This window comes from Citrus clementina, unplaced genomic scaffold (assembly GCF_000493195.1).
Source record: "Citrus clementina cultivar Clemenules unplaced genomic scaffold, Citrus_clementina_v1.0 scaffold_3, whole genome shotgun sequence".
In the NCBI taxonomy this organism is placed as follows: domain Eukaryota; kingdom Viridiplantae; phylum Streptophyta; class Magnoliopsida; order Sapindales; family Rutaceae; genus Citrus; species Citrus x clementina.
Window position 1 is genome coordinate 39,469,441 of NW_006262339.1, and position 17,496 is coordinate 39,486,936.

Sequence of the window (17,496 nt, forward strand, 5' to 3'; positions counted from 1 at the left end):
TTTTTCTTCTCTTTTTCTTCGCTGCTTAATTCTCGAGCACTTTAATACGTATACAAGAGTTCCAGGATAAATACATAAACAATAATCAAAAGATGTAAATTAATTGAAAATGCAACTACAGATGAGAAATAGAAAAATGATTTTATCAAACTTATTGTTCGGTAAGTAGGCACACAAGTAAATTCTTCAAGGTGACAAAGAATAATAGGTTTTTCCTCACCGTTACAACTTTCACAACAGCTGAAGAAATCAATGAAAAAAAAAAACCATCGAACCCCAAAGAAAACGACAGCTTAAGCAACAGATCTAAAGGATGAATGAACATAAATCACATCGGGCCACTCCCTGGAAAATTACAACTATTGGTGAAAATACAGCTTTCGAAACAAAGTACATGGGACTCGGAGTTTATTGTAACTCTAGATTTGCTATGCCAACCTTCTTTACCTCATAATATAAATGTATCTACTATCTCCCACCTCAGTACAGTGGGGCAGGCGGCTTTATCTTATCTGTAGCCGCCACCATAAGGTTGTCCATAAGGTTGTCCATAAGGTTGTTGGGGAGAATAACCGCTAGCTCCTGTCATCGGCCTATAACCACCCTGCATAGTTGATCCAGGAGGCATCGCTGTTTGCGGCTGCATTTGGCTCATTCCCATATTCCCCGGACCCATATTCATCCCTGTGTTCATCCCCATCCCCATTCCCATTCCCATGGGCTGATTCATACCTCCATAACCCCCCATTCCCATGCCCATGCCCATGCCCATGCCTGCTCCAGGAGCTCCACCCATGCTCATGCCCGCAGCAGGAGCACCACCCATTCCCATACCCATTCCCATACCCATACCCACACTCATGCCCATACCCAAGCTAGAACCCATCGCAGTATTTGGTGGAGCCCGCAAAACGCCGGTGCCAGCACGACCTAACCCAGAACCAGATCCCATAGCTTTACCCATTGTGATGGTAGATGTCACTGCTGCCTGTTGTGGAGGTTGTTTCTCCATTCTCCTCTCTTTCCGATTAATTGCATCAAAATCAACACCAATGTCCGCCAGTGGATTTGTTTTAGCTGCGAACAGCAAAATCTATTTATGTTAATTTTCTAAGACAGATATTGAGAAATAAAAACCCAATAACATATTATTGTTGGTTCAACACCAAGAACTTACGTCCCGATATATTCAAATTAACTAGCCCTCTACTAAGTGTATCGGCCCAAACCGCTGATTTGGGCTCAAACTTAGCCTTGGATTGTTGAGGTTGTGGAACTATAGCAAGTGATCCTGTTGAAGAGGGAAGAACCGGTTGTGAAGCTACTGGGGGAGTTGGTGCTTGAGGAAGAAAATTATTCAGTAAATCATTGTTCTGTTGTGTTGGACCAGTTGGATTTTGATGAGCAAATGCGGAACCATTTGGATTTTGATGAGCACTCACTGGACCAGTTAGATTTTGATGACCAAATGCGGGACCAGTTGGATGTTGATAACCACTTGCTGGACCAGCTGGATTTTGATGACCGAATGCCTGACCAGTTGGATCTTGATGAGCACCTACTGGAACAGCTGGATTTTGATGAGCAAATTGTGAAGCAGCAGGGACTGCAGAACCCTGATGGGCTAGGAAGTTCCCACTGTTAAACTGAGCAGTTGGTCCAGCTGGAGTTTGAGGAGCCATGTACGAAGTCACAGAAGCTGCGGAATTCCCCTGTGAAATGAAGTTATTATTGCTGAACTGTGCAGCTGATCCGGATGACATTTGAGGCTCTACATATGGCGCTGCAGGAGACATAGATCCTGTCTGCGGTTGGAAGCTCCCATAAATATTAGCATTTGAGTGTGCAGGCTGGCCAGCAGGAGTTGAAAAGGGAACCTGCGATGCTGCGGCAGGTGAAGGTCCAGGAGGAGGAAGGATATCTGCCAGAACATCAGTGTCCTGCTGTGAAGTTGACAGTTCTTGAGGCAAAAACTGTGAGTTTCCTGGAGAAGGTTGAACATTGGGGACATTGGGTGCAGAGTATGTCATGCCATAGAATGACTCCTCAAAGTTATTGACAGATTCCCCTTGCGAAGCAGCTGGCTGGGGCATTTCTGCATTTTGGTTCAAGTGGAAGGGAGCAGTAGATGCCATAGTCTGTTGTGGAGCTGGGGCATTGTCTGTAGAAGGGAGAGCCTTGAATGGAGTGTCCCCAAATGGATCTTCAAAAGTCTGAATCAAAAGAATATATGTAAATTTTCATCTGAGGTGTTAAATGTAAATTAACTTTTTCCTTTTTACATGTGGTTCACAATCTCCCATTTAACTATCCTAACATAATGCATATGATGGTTCAATTTGAACATAACCTCTCAACTTGGTAGACGTCACACTAGAAATATTGCAGATATCTTCAAAATTGAGCAAGTACTATATATCTTCAAAATTGGGTAAGTACTATATCAAAATCAAGAGACAAGTGGAAATCAACGAAGAACACACGATATCTAGCCTACAAGCAAACACATGCTGCCTGATGGTGATTATAGTATAGCATGGACTAGGATGTCATTAGTGAAACCACTACATAACATTTTGATGTCCTAAATGAATGCCTAAAGTTCCTTCACAAACTATTCGCCGACATTTTTCCCATAGAATGCTTTCCCTTGTTCAACTTTTTAACTACTGTGTAGAGGATGTTTCTAGCATTTTATAAAGCCAATTTGCTGTAACTCTATTTAAAAGCCATTAGCAGGCCCCAATTCAAGATGTGTGCCTTCAAGAGGCCATTAAGCCAGAAGGGGAAAATTGAACTTTAATATACTCACTAGACCAGCATTATGCGCATCACTGGAGAAGTTGAAATGATTCTAAATATTGAACTGATTTATGACAACACAACAAAAAATGATTTCAACAGATTTTATAAATTAGAGAACAATATTACCTGATTCACAACATTGGATGCTGATTGTGATGCTGGATATATGGATGCTGCACCAGAGTTTGAGAATGCCTCAGCTTCAGTAGTGGAACTTGCAGGCACGCTTGGCATAATAGCCAATGCATTTGAAGAAAATGAATCTGACAGAGAGCCAAGCAAGTCTATCTCAGCAGAGTTCGAAGTTGCAAGGGCAGCAGCGGTCGGCATAGAAGCAGAAGCTGATAAAAGAATGGTAAAATAAAATGAGTTACAGTACTGTGTATCATCACAAAAGCAGCAGCCAAAAGGGCACGGTCCTAGCTCCTCAAAACAACTATTTCCCCAATCAGATCAACCCCAACATCCCACCAATCATTGCACATCCTTATCCTTGTTCAAGCATGTGGTCCAGTGGGGAGCTGTGTCAAACAGATTGCAAAACACTTGGAATCTAGGAAATTTCGCATACTTAACCAAGAATTTAGTGTTTTCAGTCATTTTATTAAATCTAAAAGAAACAACAAAAATTAAAATACTTCCAATTGAAAGCATCCAGTGCCCTCTTCTCCTTCAAGCAACATAGAATAGCTTGGCCAGCATAAAATTAACCAGAAAATGGGATATGATCAGCATATCAAAATTACTGATAATAGAAAATCCTTCTTACTGACTCAGAGATGCAGGATAACCCAAATTCTCTTAGTACATGTAGGAAAGCTAATTCCCGATCAACAGAACTGGGAAATGATTTTAAAGAGAACTAGCATACTGAGTACCATCTTGCTTTTATGTGCACGTCTGGACATAACAAAATTCAAAGTCTCAAATGAGATCAGCATGCCAATGACAAGGGGGCTTCTAATTACATCTGAACTAACGGTTTAAAGTAGAACCAATGAACGTAGCACATCTATTTCCTAGCTAAGATCGACAATAAAGTAAAGATCGGCTTCCAAAAGCATTCTGACATAATAGTTAATTTGGCTCCTGAAAGAGCATTGTACATGAGACAGTCGCTGAAAGTCAACACAACCTGGCAGTAACTCTTGCTCCACCTAAAGACCTCAGCAGTGCAGTTTTTTAAAATTTTAATTAAGAAAGATTTATTATGATAAGAGTCCATAAAAGAGCCTCAATTTAACAAGAGCACAAACTACAGCCAAATTCAAATTTGGCTGCAGAAAATAAAGGCACAAAGCACATACATAAACCTTCCTTGGACCCAACCTGAAGCCTAAACTACTGCCAAACAAATTCTTCATGCTTTCTAAATTGACTTTATGGATGCTTTCTCAGATTCTCCAACCCCCATAAAGTGCGTGTCTATTTTAGCCAAACATAACAGACAAGAAAAGGTTTTGGCTATTTAGAAACACATTTAGAACAGGCAAAAGTATTTACAAACCAACCTAAATGAATCAACCTTACAGGCCATTGCTGCACCCCCACCCAGATATCGAAGGCAAGAACCTAGAATGTATTAGTTACTTCGCACTTATAGAAGCACCAGCTCATACCATGAATACAAGTACTCCAATACACTTTCAAGTAGGAAAACTTACAATAAAAAAAGGACAAACAAGTACGGTCACATTTAACCATATTTTAGAGAAACTAAATGCCAATGCAGATTACATATCAACACTATCATACCCTCAGGTCATGATCCTTATCCAGAGATGAGACAAAAAATGTGCTTAATAAATTACTATGAACACAAATAAAATTAAATACCGAACAAAGATGCCCTCACCCGATGGCAACATGTTCAAACATCTTAACTATAAGAAATCATGGGGTGGAATCTTTAACAGCATGAAAAGATATTACAACAAGGCACTTCACAATTTGAGTAGAAGAATTACATGAAAAAGGGAATTATTGTACCTTGAACTGAACCACGTGGATCAAATTCATCAGGAGCCACAGCTTCCTGATTAGCAGATGTAAAATTGTCAAAAGTATTGGTTGCTTGGTTTGGATTATGACTTGCAGGTGGAGAAGAAGCTCCAGGAGCAGCTGGTGGAGAAGAAGATCCAGGAGCAGGTGGTGGAGAAGCAGCTCCAGGGGCAGCTGGTGGAGAAGAAGCTCCAAGGCGGGCTGGTGGAGGAAGAACTCCAGGTGGGCCTGGTGGAGGAACAGCAGATGCCGAACTTTCTCCATCCCTTTTATCAACAGTAATCACAATTGGACACACTGATGAGTATAATTGTAAGCACAATCTGACTGCATTACTATGTTACGAGATAAATACCTTTCACTGTGAACAGGGCTTCGAGATTCGCTTACTGCTTCTTCATAACTAGGAGGGGCACCAATATTTTGTTCAGAAAACTTCCGCTCAAGCCCCCTGCCAATACAACACAAAATGTTGAAGCATTTCAGTTATGCTCTATCAGATCTTAACAAGCGACTAGCAATCTCCAATAACATCAACGAGTCGTGATTTCATTCACTTAGATCACGCCCCTCTTGAGAATTATAACCATTTCTGGGAAGACAAAATGCATGGACATGCATTTTATCCACAAAAAATTTTACTCACAGCAATGACACTAAAGCTCAATCTACCTGCATTAACACGATGATGTCCATACAGATATTCTTGTATGATTCTTTTTCAATTAGAAATTCTAATTATTGTGTAATTTTGGACATTCCTCTTTTAGTCATGATTAACTAGCCTTCTCTACTGTCAGCCAAACATATAAATTAAAGGAACAGAGAAAATCCAAGACGACAAGGTTCAAATATAGTGTTGTCGAGGTCTCTACAAAAGTGGATTCATACCGAGATGATAATTGACCATCATCAGAGTTTCTGCTTGAGCCATCTTGATACGCATCGACACTTCTACTTCTTCCGCGATAGTCATCGTCCCTGTACACATCTCTGCTATAGCGATCTTCATAATCTCTGCCATACCGATCTCCATCACGACTATAAGAGTCTCCGTTTCTGCTAGAACGATCATCATCCCTGTAGCCATAGCCATACTCTCTTTCTCTTCCATAACCATTCTGATCATCATTTCCATAGCGGCCTTCATAACGATCATTATCATATCTGTCACCATTTCCTCCAGAACTTGAATATGAACCAGGTCTGTACATTCCTCCAGCAGTTGTGTTGCGAAACCTGTTGAATAAATAAAATACATATCTCTCAGAAAATCACACTAATACTCAATCATACCAGGGTATTTAAGGATGCCAACCACAGAAAAGTCCAATGGATTGGAATTTCAAAAAATAATATTAAACATAAGATAATTATAAGAAGGTCCTAAAATGTTACACGACTCGGAAGTAACACATAAATTATATAGACTTTTCATAATCAACATAATGATCGTATCTCTATGATTATCATCTAGTACAAAACAAGCAGTCCATTATCGTTTGTATGAATCATAAAGCATTGCCATACAAAACCTCAACAACAATCTACAAGAGATAGTTTTGATCAAAACAAAGGGGTAGAAGGAGATGATACAGATGTTGAAACTATATAAAATGTGGATTGGGAAATCAAAGTTAGGTTTTATCACATCATATTACGGAGATTATTACAGTAAATCTCCTGACAAAATAACATGGGGGAATTCAAAACATAGTCAGAAACACCAAAAGTAAAGCTAGAGCACAGTTAGCCCCACCAAAAAAAAAAAAACAAAAACAAACTAGAGCACACAACAAAACCAACAGCCACACCCAAGAAAAAGTGTTTAAGTTGGACCATTTTCTAGAGCAAACTCACTTATCCCTGTTAGCAGCAGCCTTCTGTCTAACTTCAATTATCCTTTCTTTATCGTTTACCAGGGCCACAAGGCTCTGAGATTTCTTTCTGACATTGCTACCCTGGTCCCTCCCACTGGAATCAATATATTGGAAATCGGACAATGTCTGTAAGATGAGCAAAAGACTGTTCTCAGATATAGATAAAGATAATCAAATAGCTGCAAAAAGTGTAATCAACCTGTTATGTCTTTCAAACAGCATTAAGAAACTGGAAATTACCGATATTTGATATGAGTGTTCACGGATATCATCTATGACACGCTCAGACCCATGCGCTACAAGGTACTCCAACACAGTCAAAGCCTGAAGCCCAACACAAGAAAATGTTCAATTCTAAATTTCCCGTAAAATACGGGAAAAATATAGAACACACAGTAAGCCAATAATTTAACATTTATCGCAACTGGAATGACCATCAAGGTTAACAAGAGTTTTGGATAAATAGCACCCAAATTGGCAGACACATAAGAAAAATGTATTAAAACTTGCAGAATAACAAATTGCGAGTATAAGCTATTTGATCTAACTAACACATCATTCTGACCTTGTAGACATGACGCCAATTCTTTCCAGTGTCATTAATTCGTTTCCAAATGACTCCAATAATCATCTGGTATTCATGACTGCAAAATTTTCCAAAATGAGATCCTTTGAATCAATTGAAGTAATGCAAAGCACCCAAGAAAGAATTGTTCGAGCTTACTAGTTTCTAGTAGCCTGTGCAATATCAGCAAGCAGTGTTCCATGAGGACCCCAGGGTTCATTGCTAGTAGCATCAAGGACCTGAAAGGAAAAAAAATATAAGTCGTCTCAAGTATCTTACAAGCGTCTAACTGATTCAAACAACAAATTCATAGATCAACGGATTCAAAAATCACCATGAGGCAACTTTCAGTTAGACGCATGTTAATAGATTATCAACATGGGTTTCATAAAGTCATCTCGTAACATCAAATCCAAAAATGTGACCTTATCTGGCTCTAACTAGCTAAACAAACAAGGAAACCTTTACCTTTTGTTCAATTCCGGGAACTTTAAGTACTTTCTTATTGACCCCTCTCTTACTGCAAGAACACGAAATAGACGCACAAAAACAATTAGGCCAAAATGCTCGCAAAACATACACATAGAAATTACCCAGTGAAATGCATCATAAAAACGACCCATAACATTACAACAATGTGAACGAGGAACAGACTTACATGTCCCTAAAAGTTTGATCGAAGGCTTTCTTCATCGCCGACTAGACTCAAAATGATCACTTCGAATTGGCCTGGCCCTGGTTTCAAATGAAACAAGCTCACTTCACAATATATATCTCATGCCCTGCTTAAAAATAAAATAAGATAACCAAATTAATCAATCAACGATCATTTCAAATTCATCAAAACTCCCAAACTTCCATTCATCTATTATCAAAATAACAACAGCAGCACGCCCAAATCAAGAATCAAAATAATCAATCATATTGTAAAGCTTGTTCAATTTTTAACATCATACATCCAGATCCAACACAACCAACCAAAAAAAAAAAACAACGAAGGAGCATTGCAGCAGGCTAGTAATAATTGACAAAAAATTAAATGAAAAAATAAATTTAGTGATCTAATTACTTCAAATAATTAAAAAAAAAAAACAAAACGATTTTTTTAGGAGAATTTGAAAAACGAAATCTAGAAAGAAAAAAAAAAGGCAGATCCGAGATTCAGAAACAAACCTGATGGAATTGAATTGAATTGGATTGGATTGAATGAATAGAAGCGAAGAAATCGTAGATCTGATGAGACGAGAGAAATGGGGGAGAGACCAGCCAACAAAACGAAATAGAAGAAGAAGAAGAAGAAACAGGAGAGCGGTCTCCGTTTAGTTTTGCTTTTGCCTCTGCCTCGGCTTTTAGATTTCTCTTTCTATTATTACTATTAAATCGGAGATTTAGAATAAACAAAGACAGCGCAACTTACACGCAGCTAATTCGGAGCCTTTGTGTTTTTTTTTCTTCCTTTTTTTATTCTTTTTATTTAAAAGGAATCATTAACTTTTGTATTAATTTCATTTAATTTTTATATTTTTATTTTGTTGCAAATGACACGCACACACACTACACAACAACGCGGACGTCGGCGCGTAGCTGGTGCAAGGTGGCTTGGCTGCCTCCGACATTATTTTTAGCCACCTTTCTTATTCCTCAAAAACTATTAGTTAGTAGCTTCTTTTTGAACGTGTCCAGCTATCCAATAAATAAATAATAAAAGTTTTTATTTTAAAATAAAAGTTTAAAGTGGATAATATAATTGGCATGATTCCTTGGGTAAAATAGTCATTTCACAAAGCGGATAGTCACGGCTGGTAACAAAAATTTGGTTAGAATGTTTTGGGCAAATGATATATTCTTGCTATTTGTAGATAGCAATCTCTACATTTATATCGTACACAACTTGGCATCAAATCATATTTTATTTAATAGTTATGTACTAGAACCTCTACAGCCAACGGCCGCAGGGTATGGCTGTGCTCCAAATGTTTGATAAAATGACCCGGAACGCGTGAGCACGACATTCTCCCCCACCCAATTCTGCAACGCCCTCATAGCGATTTGTGCTTCAACTGTTGCGCCACCAAATGGGCACCATCCTATGAGCGGAGATGATGTCCACTGCCAAAACAATGTTATATATAGCCCGTGTAATGGCGGGCAACGATGAGGTCTGTAATACCTTTCTAATGGACAATCTGCAACTGCATACGATTAAGTGCATGAACTATGCCATCTGCCATCAGTAAGCCCTCAACGTGACAATGCTATCTAGTGCCTGCTTGATAATCCTACCCAATAACTTGAGTAGTTTAATACTTCAAGTAGTTGCTCGACATTATATCAATAGTTTGTAGTTCAGTGATAATTTCTCTTTCTTCCTGTGTGTGCGCATAGAAATTTCAATAAGGGATGTTAAAATTATTTTTAAAAAAACATAATTTTTAATACATTATAAGATAAAATATATAGTATTGTACTATATATTTTTTTGTCTTTTAACTTATCATTAAGTCGAGAATTCCTTTATTGCAAAATAATTATTATTATACGCGAGTGTTTTCTTATCAGGACGTCTTGATAAAATTTTTTAATCCACTCCTTCAATCTCAATCATTGAATTTGTCCAAGAGATTTAATTTTAGCATTACCATATACAAGTTACAGAATTTTCACTTTCTATACCTACTTTTCATCTTTCTCTACCAATTTAGTATAATTGCTAATGATTTATGAGTTTTAATAGTAAATTATTCATTTTTGTGCTTACACACAGACTATTGCATAAAATGTAAGGATTTAAGACTCAATTTAAGTTATGAGTGATTGAAAAATCAGCTCATGAATAAGTCGAGTACGAAGTTGGATAAGTCAAGAATCTGGTCGAATAGAAAGTTGAGTAAGTATATTAAATGAGTCGAGTATTAAGTGAAGTACTTTTTAAAATAAATTGATTAAAAGTCGAGTAAATTTTTTGAGCAAGTCGAATAAGAGTTATGTAATTTTTAAAGACGTTAAGTACGAAGTCGGGTAAGTCCAGTATTTAGTTGAGTAAGAAGTGAAGGAGATGAGTAAGTTGAGTACTAATAATTTTGAAGATAAATTGAGTCAAATATTAATAATTTTTAAAATAAATTGAGTAAAAGTCGAGTAAATATGTTGAATAAGTAGAGTAACAATTATGTTATTTTTTAAAGAAGTTGAGTTCGAACTTGGATAAGTCGACCATTTAGTCAAGTAAGAAGTGACGTAAGTGAGTTGAGTAAGTCAAATATCTAGTTGAGTAAATAAATTGAATGAGTTGAGTATTTAGTGAAGAAAAAGTCAAGTAATTTTCTAAACAAGTTAAGTAAACATCAAGTAAGTTTTTTAACACGCCGAGTAAGGCTCCGTTTGGTACAGCTTATTAAATAGAGCTTATAACAGTAGAGCTTATAGCACTAGAGCTTATACCAATAGAGCTTTTGGACAAAAAGTCATTGGGTGTTTGGTTGTCAATAAAAAAAGTATTTTTGAACCATTAAATTGTGTGATATTTTTTATATTAGATATTTTTAGAAAAACTCTATAACCTCTACTCCCAAAAGCTCAAATTTTGGGCTTTTGTTAGTAGAGGTAAATTAGCTTATTTAAGGTAAAAAAACTCTACTAAAAAAATAACCAAATACCATAAAAAATTTTAAAAAGTGCTTATACGATTAAATAAGCACTTATGGCTCTTAAATAAGCCATACCAAACAGACACTAAGAGTCGAGTAATAATGTTGAGTAAGAAGTTATTTGATCAAGTTGAGTAATATATATTGAATAAGTCAAGTATTAAGTCGAGCAATATTTAAAATAAACTAAGTAAAAGTCGAGTAAGTTTTTTGAATAAGTCGAGTAACGGTTATGTTATATTTTAAAAAAGTCGAGTATGAAATCGGGTAAGTCGAGCATTCGATTGAGTAAGAAGCGAAGTAAGAGAGTTGAGTAAGTTAAATATATAGTCGAATACGAAGTCAAATAAGTAAAATAAAATATTAAAGATTTTAATGGTTTAAGATATATTTTAGATATTTTGGGAGAAATGTGTTGTATCCCACGCAATTCCCTCATTCATTCTCATTCCTGTCCAAAAAAAATGGACCAGTACACACAGAACCAGATCTACGCATTAAATTTATTTTTGTATAAATTATAAACAAACCACTCCTGAACAAGTATCTAGATTCGTCATTGACGTGTTAGGAATAATATATAACTAAATAAGCTAGTGGTTGGGGTGCTTTTTTGACATTTTGTCTCGGCAAAATTCGAAATTCTTTCCTTGTCAGTCCTAAATCTTTTTCCCTCGCAAAACCCTAGAATCTTCTATTTTATTATATAGTTAAAATTTCTCTAAAATTCGACGTACAAAACTATCAATCGACATTCGAAAGGCCCAAAATTTTCGATTTAATATTTGATCAGATCATCGACTATGGTATGCATCCTGAATCTGTTTGATTGATCTTTTTATGTTTATTTATATATGAAATTTTAAACAATTTATTGGGGATTTTTTTTGGGAAATTTAATTATAACAATATTATTGTTCAATTTGATTTAGGCTGCAAAGATTCTTGCTAATTTAATCGTGATGGGTTCTGGGATATTGGCTAGGGCGGTAGTTCAAGCATATCGTCAGGCTCTTGCCAGTAAGTTAGATTTATTTGGCCTTTTGATTTTTTATTATGAGAAAATTATATTTATTTCGATATGATTTTTTTTAAATATTGTTACAATTTCTCGATGTAGCCAATTTTTGAACACGACGATATTTCCATTAGTAAAAGATTGGTTTGAGTAAAAATTTAATCCCTCAGCTCAATTCTTATTGTTAGTTGTTACTGCAAGTGCAGGGCAATACATTAGCTTTGGGAATCGAGGTTGAATTTTCCCTTTTTAAAAGCTTTTTGATTCAGCTTTTTGTTGAGGGATAATATAAGAGATGACTGGGTGACCAGGAGGATAATAACATAATGAATATAGGGTGTTGCAGGGTTAGTTTAACAGAACGTAGAGTTCTTTTTTAAAGTTGAGACTTCGCAAATGGAGAGGGATTCGAACCCCTGGTATTGTTATCAATACTTTGGTTTTCAAGACCGACTCTTTCAACCGCTCAGACATCCATCCCCTTTGCGCTTTGCTACCCTTTTTTTTTTTACTACATCTTTTCTGTTTTTTAATTAGAAATAGATCTATATGGTTTTTGCACAGTATGACTTTTCCAGGGAAAATAAATGAGAGAAGTAACTATAGCGTTTTTAGTTTTCAGTTAGTCATTGATAAAATCAGTTTTAAATTATAGTCTCATCTTCATTGTGAGTGTTTATTAAGCCGATATATTTTTCCCAAAATTCTAACGAGGTCTTGAGGTCTAGTGATATCCGCACAATGTATTCATGATTTAGCATGTGATTTACTCATTATAAGCTGCTAGTTTCTGCCCCTGATTGGCTGCCTAGGCAAATCTGGTGCCTTTATTGCAGGAATTACAGCTAGTTTAATCACAGTGGCGGTGAAATTTTGTTCTCTAAATAATTCTTAAGGTAGCATGACAACTTCTTTCTAGTTCAAAAATGACAAAAATGGCGTAAAATCAAGTTTTAAAAAAGCTAAAAAAGGCTTTTAAAGAAGTTTAAAATTTAGCTTCTCCCAGGAGATGTTAAACAACATTTGTAATCCTTCATAAGCTCTTTGATCATTTAAAACTAGATGATACAAAAATTTGTAGGGAACTTTCAGACAAAGAAGGTTCTCTTAGAAAAAGAGAGAAGCCATACCAAACGAGATGAGCACTAAATGTTCGAGGCTTTTGATTTTCCACTACAAAGCATGTGGAAACAACTTCCCAATGTTTATAACACTAGTTCATTCTGTATTCAATGTGTTTCATCTACGTTTCTTCTAAACACTATGAATTTTTGGTCATTTGAAGTTATCAGTAAATAATCTGAAAAAAGAATAAAAGATGAAAACAGATAATTTCCTTCATCCAACTTGCATCCTGCTGGTTCTAACATCATATTAGCTGCCAGAAGTCCTAAAAGTCTGCTTGGGCATTGATCATAGTCTGTATGACTGTCCGAAAGAAAATTTTTGGCCCCTACTTTTATGTTTCTAAATAGCTATCTGCAAGGCTTCTGTATGTTCAGAATTCATGTGTTCCAAAATTGCATGCTTTGGAGAAATAACACAGTGACATGGCACCACATATATTGTGAATTATGATCGTGATGGCTTCAGATGTCTATCAACCTTGTGCATAACTAACATGTAGTATATTGCAGATGCCTCAAAATCTGGTGTTGCCCAAGAAACACTGCAAAATGCTGCTCGCAGAGTAAGCAAAAGCATGACGGAGCAAGAGGCCAGGCAGATTCTTGGTGTATCTGAGGAAACCACTTGGGAGGAGATAATGAAGGTGAGTTCTATTATTATGTGTCTGTACACTTTTCCGTCTATAATTTAAAAAGGTTTCTAAAACGTGTTTCTTTTGCTTGTACAGAAATATGATACTTTATTTGAGAGGAATGCCAAAAACGGAAGCTTTTACCTTCAGTCAAAGGTTCACAGAGCCAAGGAATGTCTAGAGGGCGTCTATCGAAGCAATGGGGATGGTAGCCCTAGTTGAGACCGTTTGAAGTTTACTCTTTGCACATATTGACCCATGCCTCTGATTGTATTTCTGGTATGATGGCTTTCTTTAAAGATAAAAATTGTATACGTGTACAAGTTCATGTGCAATTGACTTTGTTCTTCAATCCTTAAGTTTAAAACTGGTGGCGGATAAACCAGGAAAGATTCTCATAATGCAACCATTTTGTCTTAAGAGACAATGGATGGGAGGGACTAACCTAATTAAGTGTAGAGTTTTTTTTTTTATATTTTTTGAGAAGAATTGTAGGCAGTCTTGGCTGATTGTAATTGTTATTTTTGTTGAATGGAACTGTACTCTGCTGTCAGTTGCCAAAGGAATGAAATGCATTAATTTTGAGAGTGATCTTTAAAGTGCCCCGGAACCGTTATTTTGACATAAAATGAACTGTGCTTTGATCCATTTTGGTGCTTTTCCTTGATCTTTTGATAAGAAGACTTCTTCACATTCATAAAATAATTTTAATTTTAAGGAGAGTATATTGTTACGGGATGATTACTTTGCGCAATCCATGTGGTACTTACACAACTTCTAGCACAAAAGTTGTTAAGTAAGTCTATTGAACTTTTCAAGTTAAGTAAGGATGTTTGCGAGAAAGCTAAAGAGAAGAGAGAACAATGTAGTAAAAAATAATTTTATTACTTGCAAGAGAGAATAGAAGAGAACTTTACAATGATTTTTGAGTTGCTTGTACTTGGTGTGCTGTGTTTTGTGTGTGGTGTGGTGCGTGGAAAATGGTGGGTGTCATGTCCTATAAAGAGGCTTGCCTAGTTCTAGAGAGTTCTATGCAACTTGTGCAATTTTACTTAATTATCTACCAAGTGCTAGATTACACAAGTGTAGAATTATTTAGATATTTACAAGTATTAGTGTGTTGTAGAGATTTCTAGAATCGAGCCGAACTTATTCACTTTAACTTGTGGACTTGGGCTTAACACTGGGCTGCTTGCTACTGAGCGCCGACGGTCCTTTACTGAGCGCACCTTGGCATGCTAATTTGGTCTCCTTTAATGGTAAATTTGAGCAGCCCATGGTAATATGCTTCTTGTTTAAGCTTATTTGGGTTTATGGTAGGTAAATTTTCACAAAATATATAAAGAGACCTCTAAAGGGGTCCTGCAACCACCAAAGGCGAAGTTATGAAGGGGCTAACCCGGGTTAGTTTCTTGAAAAAAAATTAATTAATTATAAATTTACTCTTTTTAAAAAACTTATAGTAAAATATAAAAATATAACTAATAATTATAATCAATATCTATTTTCTCTAAATCAAAAAACTCACCCAAATCCTTGACTAATTAATGCAATTATCCAAAGTTTAAATTCTCTAAAACTCAATTGTTCAAGTCATCAAGTTGTCACCTCATGAATGACAGCCAACCTCTGTTGCACCCGCATGCTCATACTGTTTTTGAATTAGTTATTAGCTTATACTTTTGTCAAATTTTTTGATAAAATAATTAATAATTCTCTAATGTATTATTATCGTAGACAATATAATTCAGATATGCTAATATATGAGTTTTCTTTTTGAAGAATCGCAGGACAAAATTTCATCGGTAGTGTTTTTTTATTTACATTGTACTTTTATAGTTTTATTATTAATTTTTTACTTGTCTAGTGTATTTTAATAATTTCATTTGTATAGAATAATTTTTTTGAGAAGTAATTGAATTTTTTAAAAAATCTAGCCCACCCAAAAAATAGTGCTAGCTTCGCCACTGGCAACCACAATTCTAAATTTATGTTTAACTTGGACTCCTATGTTTTTTAACATCCTCGGTACCCTTAATGACTATGTTTTCACTTTTTTGAACATCCTTAGCACCCTTAACGACTATGTTTTCACTAAGTACAAGACAAGAGTCTTATATTTATGATATAGTATAGGACAAAGATTTGTATATATTGGGAGCTCGTTCAATGCTGCCATTACTACGCTCCTCGTTATTCCTAAACTCAGAGATATAACAGCATTCGTGTTTTCCATCAAGAATTGTTTTGACCTTTCATTGGCTGGGCATTCTACAGATCGTCACTCTTCTTTGAGTGGTATGCTCGGGGAGGCACTTAGTTATTCTGATATGAGAAATTCACCAAATCCATAAGGTGGCAGTACAAAGACTTCTTGCAAATATGCTTTTAATACAATCAAATTTCCACTTCAGAGTTATTATTATTATTATTATTTTCCCGAAATCATTGCACCAAGACAGGTTTGATCTTACAATCATGTGCTTTAATTTGATTCCTAGACAAGAATTAGATTCGCATGAAGTGGGGTCGCCGTATTGCATCCACGCTGACCAAACAACTCAAATAAATGTTAAATTGAAGTGAGGCCAAAACCGGGGGCTGCATTAATTTTTAGTAAATTCATTGGCAAATTAGCTATGAGTCATCTAGAATGCATTGAAATTAAAACACAACACCATAAATCGATGGAGTTTAATAACAAAAGAAACAAATATAAATATAGTGAATGATCATATCATCCATTTTCGATATGAAATTTGTTGCAAAATGAAAAATTAAACTTCAGTTTGGGATTTTGATATCCGTTAGTATTTGTCCTATTGTTTCTGTTTGTTTCTTGACAATTAATAATTATGCAACGAATAGGCTCTCTCTAAAACCTCATATATATGGTCCATGTTCTTATATTGCCTTGCAGCTGTCACATATTGCTATTCAGCACCATTGGTCTGACTTAAAAATGAAGAAAAAGAAAAAAAGGGTCATAAAGTTTCATCCAGAAAAAGTAACATATTCCAACTCGAATTCAAAGAGAGGAAAACAGATGCAAAGAAAAACAAACAGAACTTATGGGGGAAACGAAAAAGAGCAAATAATATAAAATAATATTAAGAGGATAGTAGCTCTTAATTGATGATTTATTGGGTCCACTCACTTGGCATGTTTTGATTAGGAGCAGTTGAGATGATAAATGGTGATAAAAAAAGAAGAAGATGACGATGACTTTCTAGCTGTAATTTCATCTTTCTTTTCTCTGCTTCTGCTTCTGCTTCATAATATATATGCAAGTTTTGGTTCAAAGAGACAGATAAGTTTTCCATCACTTTCCCCATATAAATTAAAAAGGTGCATTATTTGATAGAAAGCATGAATCGCCCACTTCTAGAGATATTATCAACTTGACTAAAAATAAAAAGTGATAGTGATGTGATTAATATGTTTACTATGTTGAACATGGCATTATGATTAATCATTAACATTTGTATGCATCCGTGGTGCATGCCACTGCAGAGCTGTGTGAATTATATCACTGGTTGCGTGTGTTTTAGGAATCAAGCAACCTGCTTTGAATGGAGAATTTAGTTTCAAAAATTGGGATTTAAAGGGATCAATTGAGTTCAAACAATTTTATGAGCTGTTTTAATCTAACTCAAATTATGAGTACTCAACAAGAATCTCTTGCAAGTTTCAAGCTACTACTATAATTCAATATCCATGAATTATTGATCTGCCTTAAGAAAAGTCTTCACGACTACATTCATAGATGCTACTTGTAATAATTATCTATGTCCTGTCACTTTTGATTATTCAATGTTCCT

The 17,496-nt window shown here is 35.8% G+C and overlaps 3 protein-coding genes across 3 annotated transcripts in view; 1 reads left to right on the forward strand and 2 right to left on the reverse strand.

The window, feature by feature from the left end:
• Positions 1-129: 129 nt before the first annotated feature.
• LOC18049719 (clathrin interactor EPSIN 2) lies at positions 130-8,662 on the reverse strand. Its single transcript, XM_006443064.2, has 13 exons — positions 8,425-8,662; positions 7,910-8,033; positions 7,720-7,771; positions 7,411-7,490; positions 7,252-7,330; positions 6,927-7,010; positions 6,667-6,812; positions 5,698-6,045; positions 5,162-5,257; positions 4,795-5,072; positions 2,932-3,146; positions 1,178-2,213; positions 130-1,077 (listed from the first exon to the last, which is right to left on the reverse strand). The coding sequence occupies exons 2-13, from the start codon at positions 7,942-7,944 to the stop codon at positions 509-511; spliced, it is 3,018 nt and encodes a 1,005-aa protein (XP_006443127.1). The 5' UTR covers positions 7,945-8,033; positions 8,425-8,662; the 3' UTR covers positions 130-508.
• Positions 8,663-11,338: 2,676 nt separating this feature from the next.
• On the forward strand, positions 11,339-14,277 carry LOC18049876 (mitochondrial import inner membrane translocase subunit PAM16 like 2). Its single transcript, XM_006443065.2, has 4 exons — positions 11,339-11,704; positions 11,831-11,918; positions 13,554-13,687; positions 13,772-14,277. The coding sequence occupies exons 1-4, from the start codon at positions 11,702-11,704 to the stop codon at positions 13,895-13,897; spliced, it is 351 nt and encodes a 116-aa protein (XP_006443128.1). The 5' UTR covers positions 11,339-11,701; the 3' UTR covers positions 13,898-14,277.
• Positions 14,278-15,271: 994 nt separating this feature from the next.
• LOC112099974 (extensin) overlaps positions 15,272-17,496 on the reverse strand; it is a 6,365-nt gene continuing 4,140 nt past the window's right edge. The window contains exon 2 of the mRNA XM_024187516.1: positions 15,272-15,326. Within this exon, the coding sequence (XP_024043284.1) occupies positions 15,272-15,326 (55 nt within the window). The remainder of the gene's footprint in view (positions 15,327-17,496) is intronic.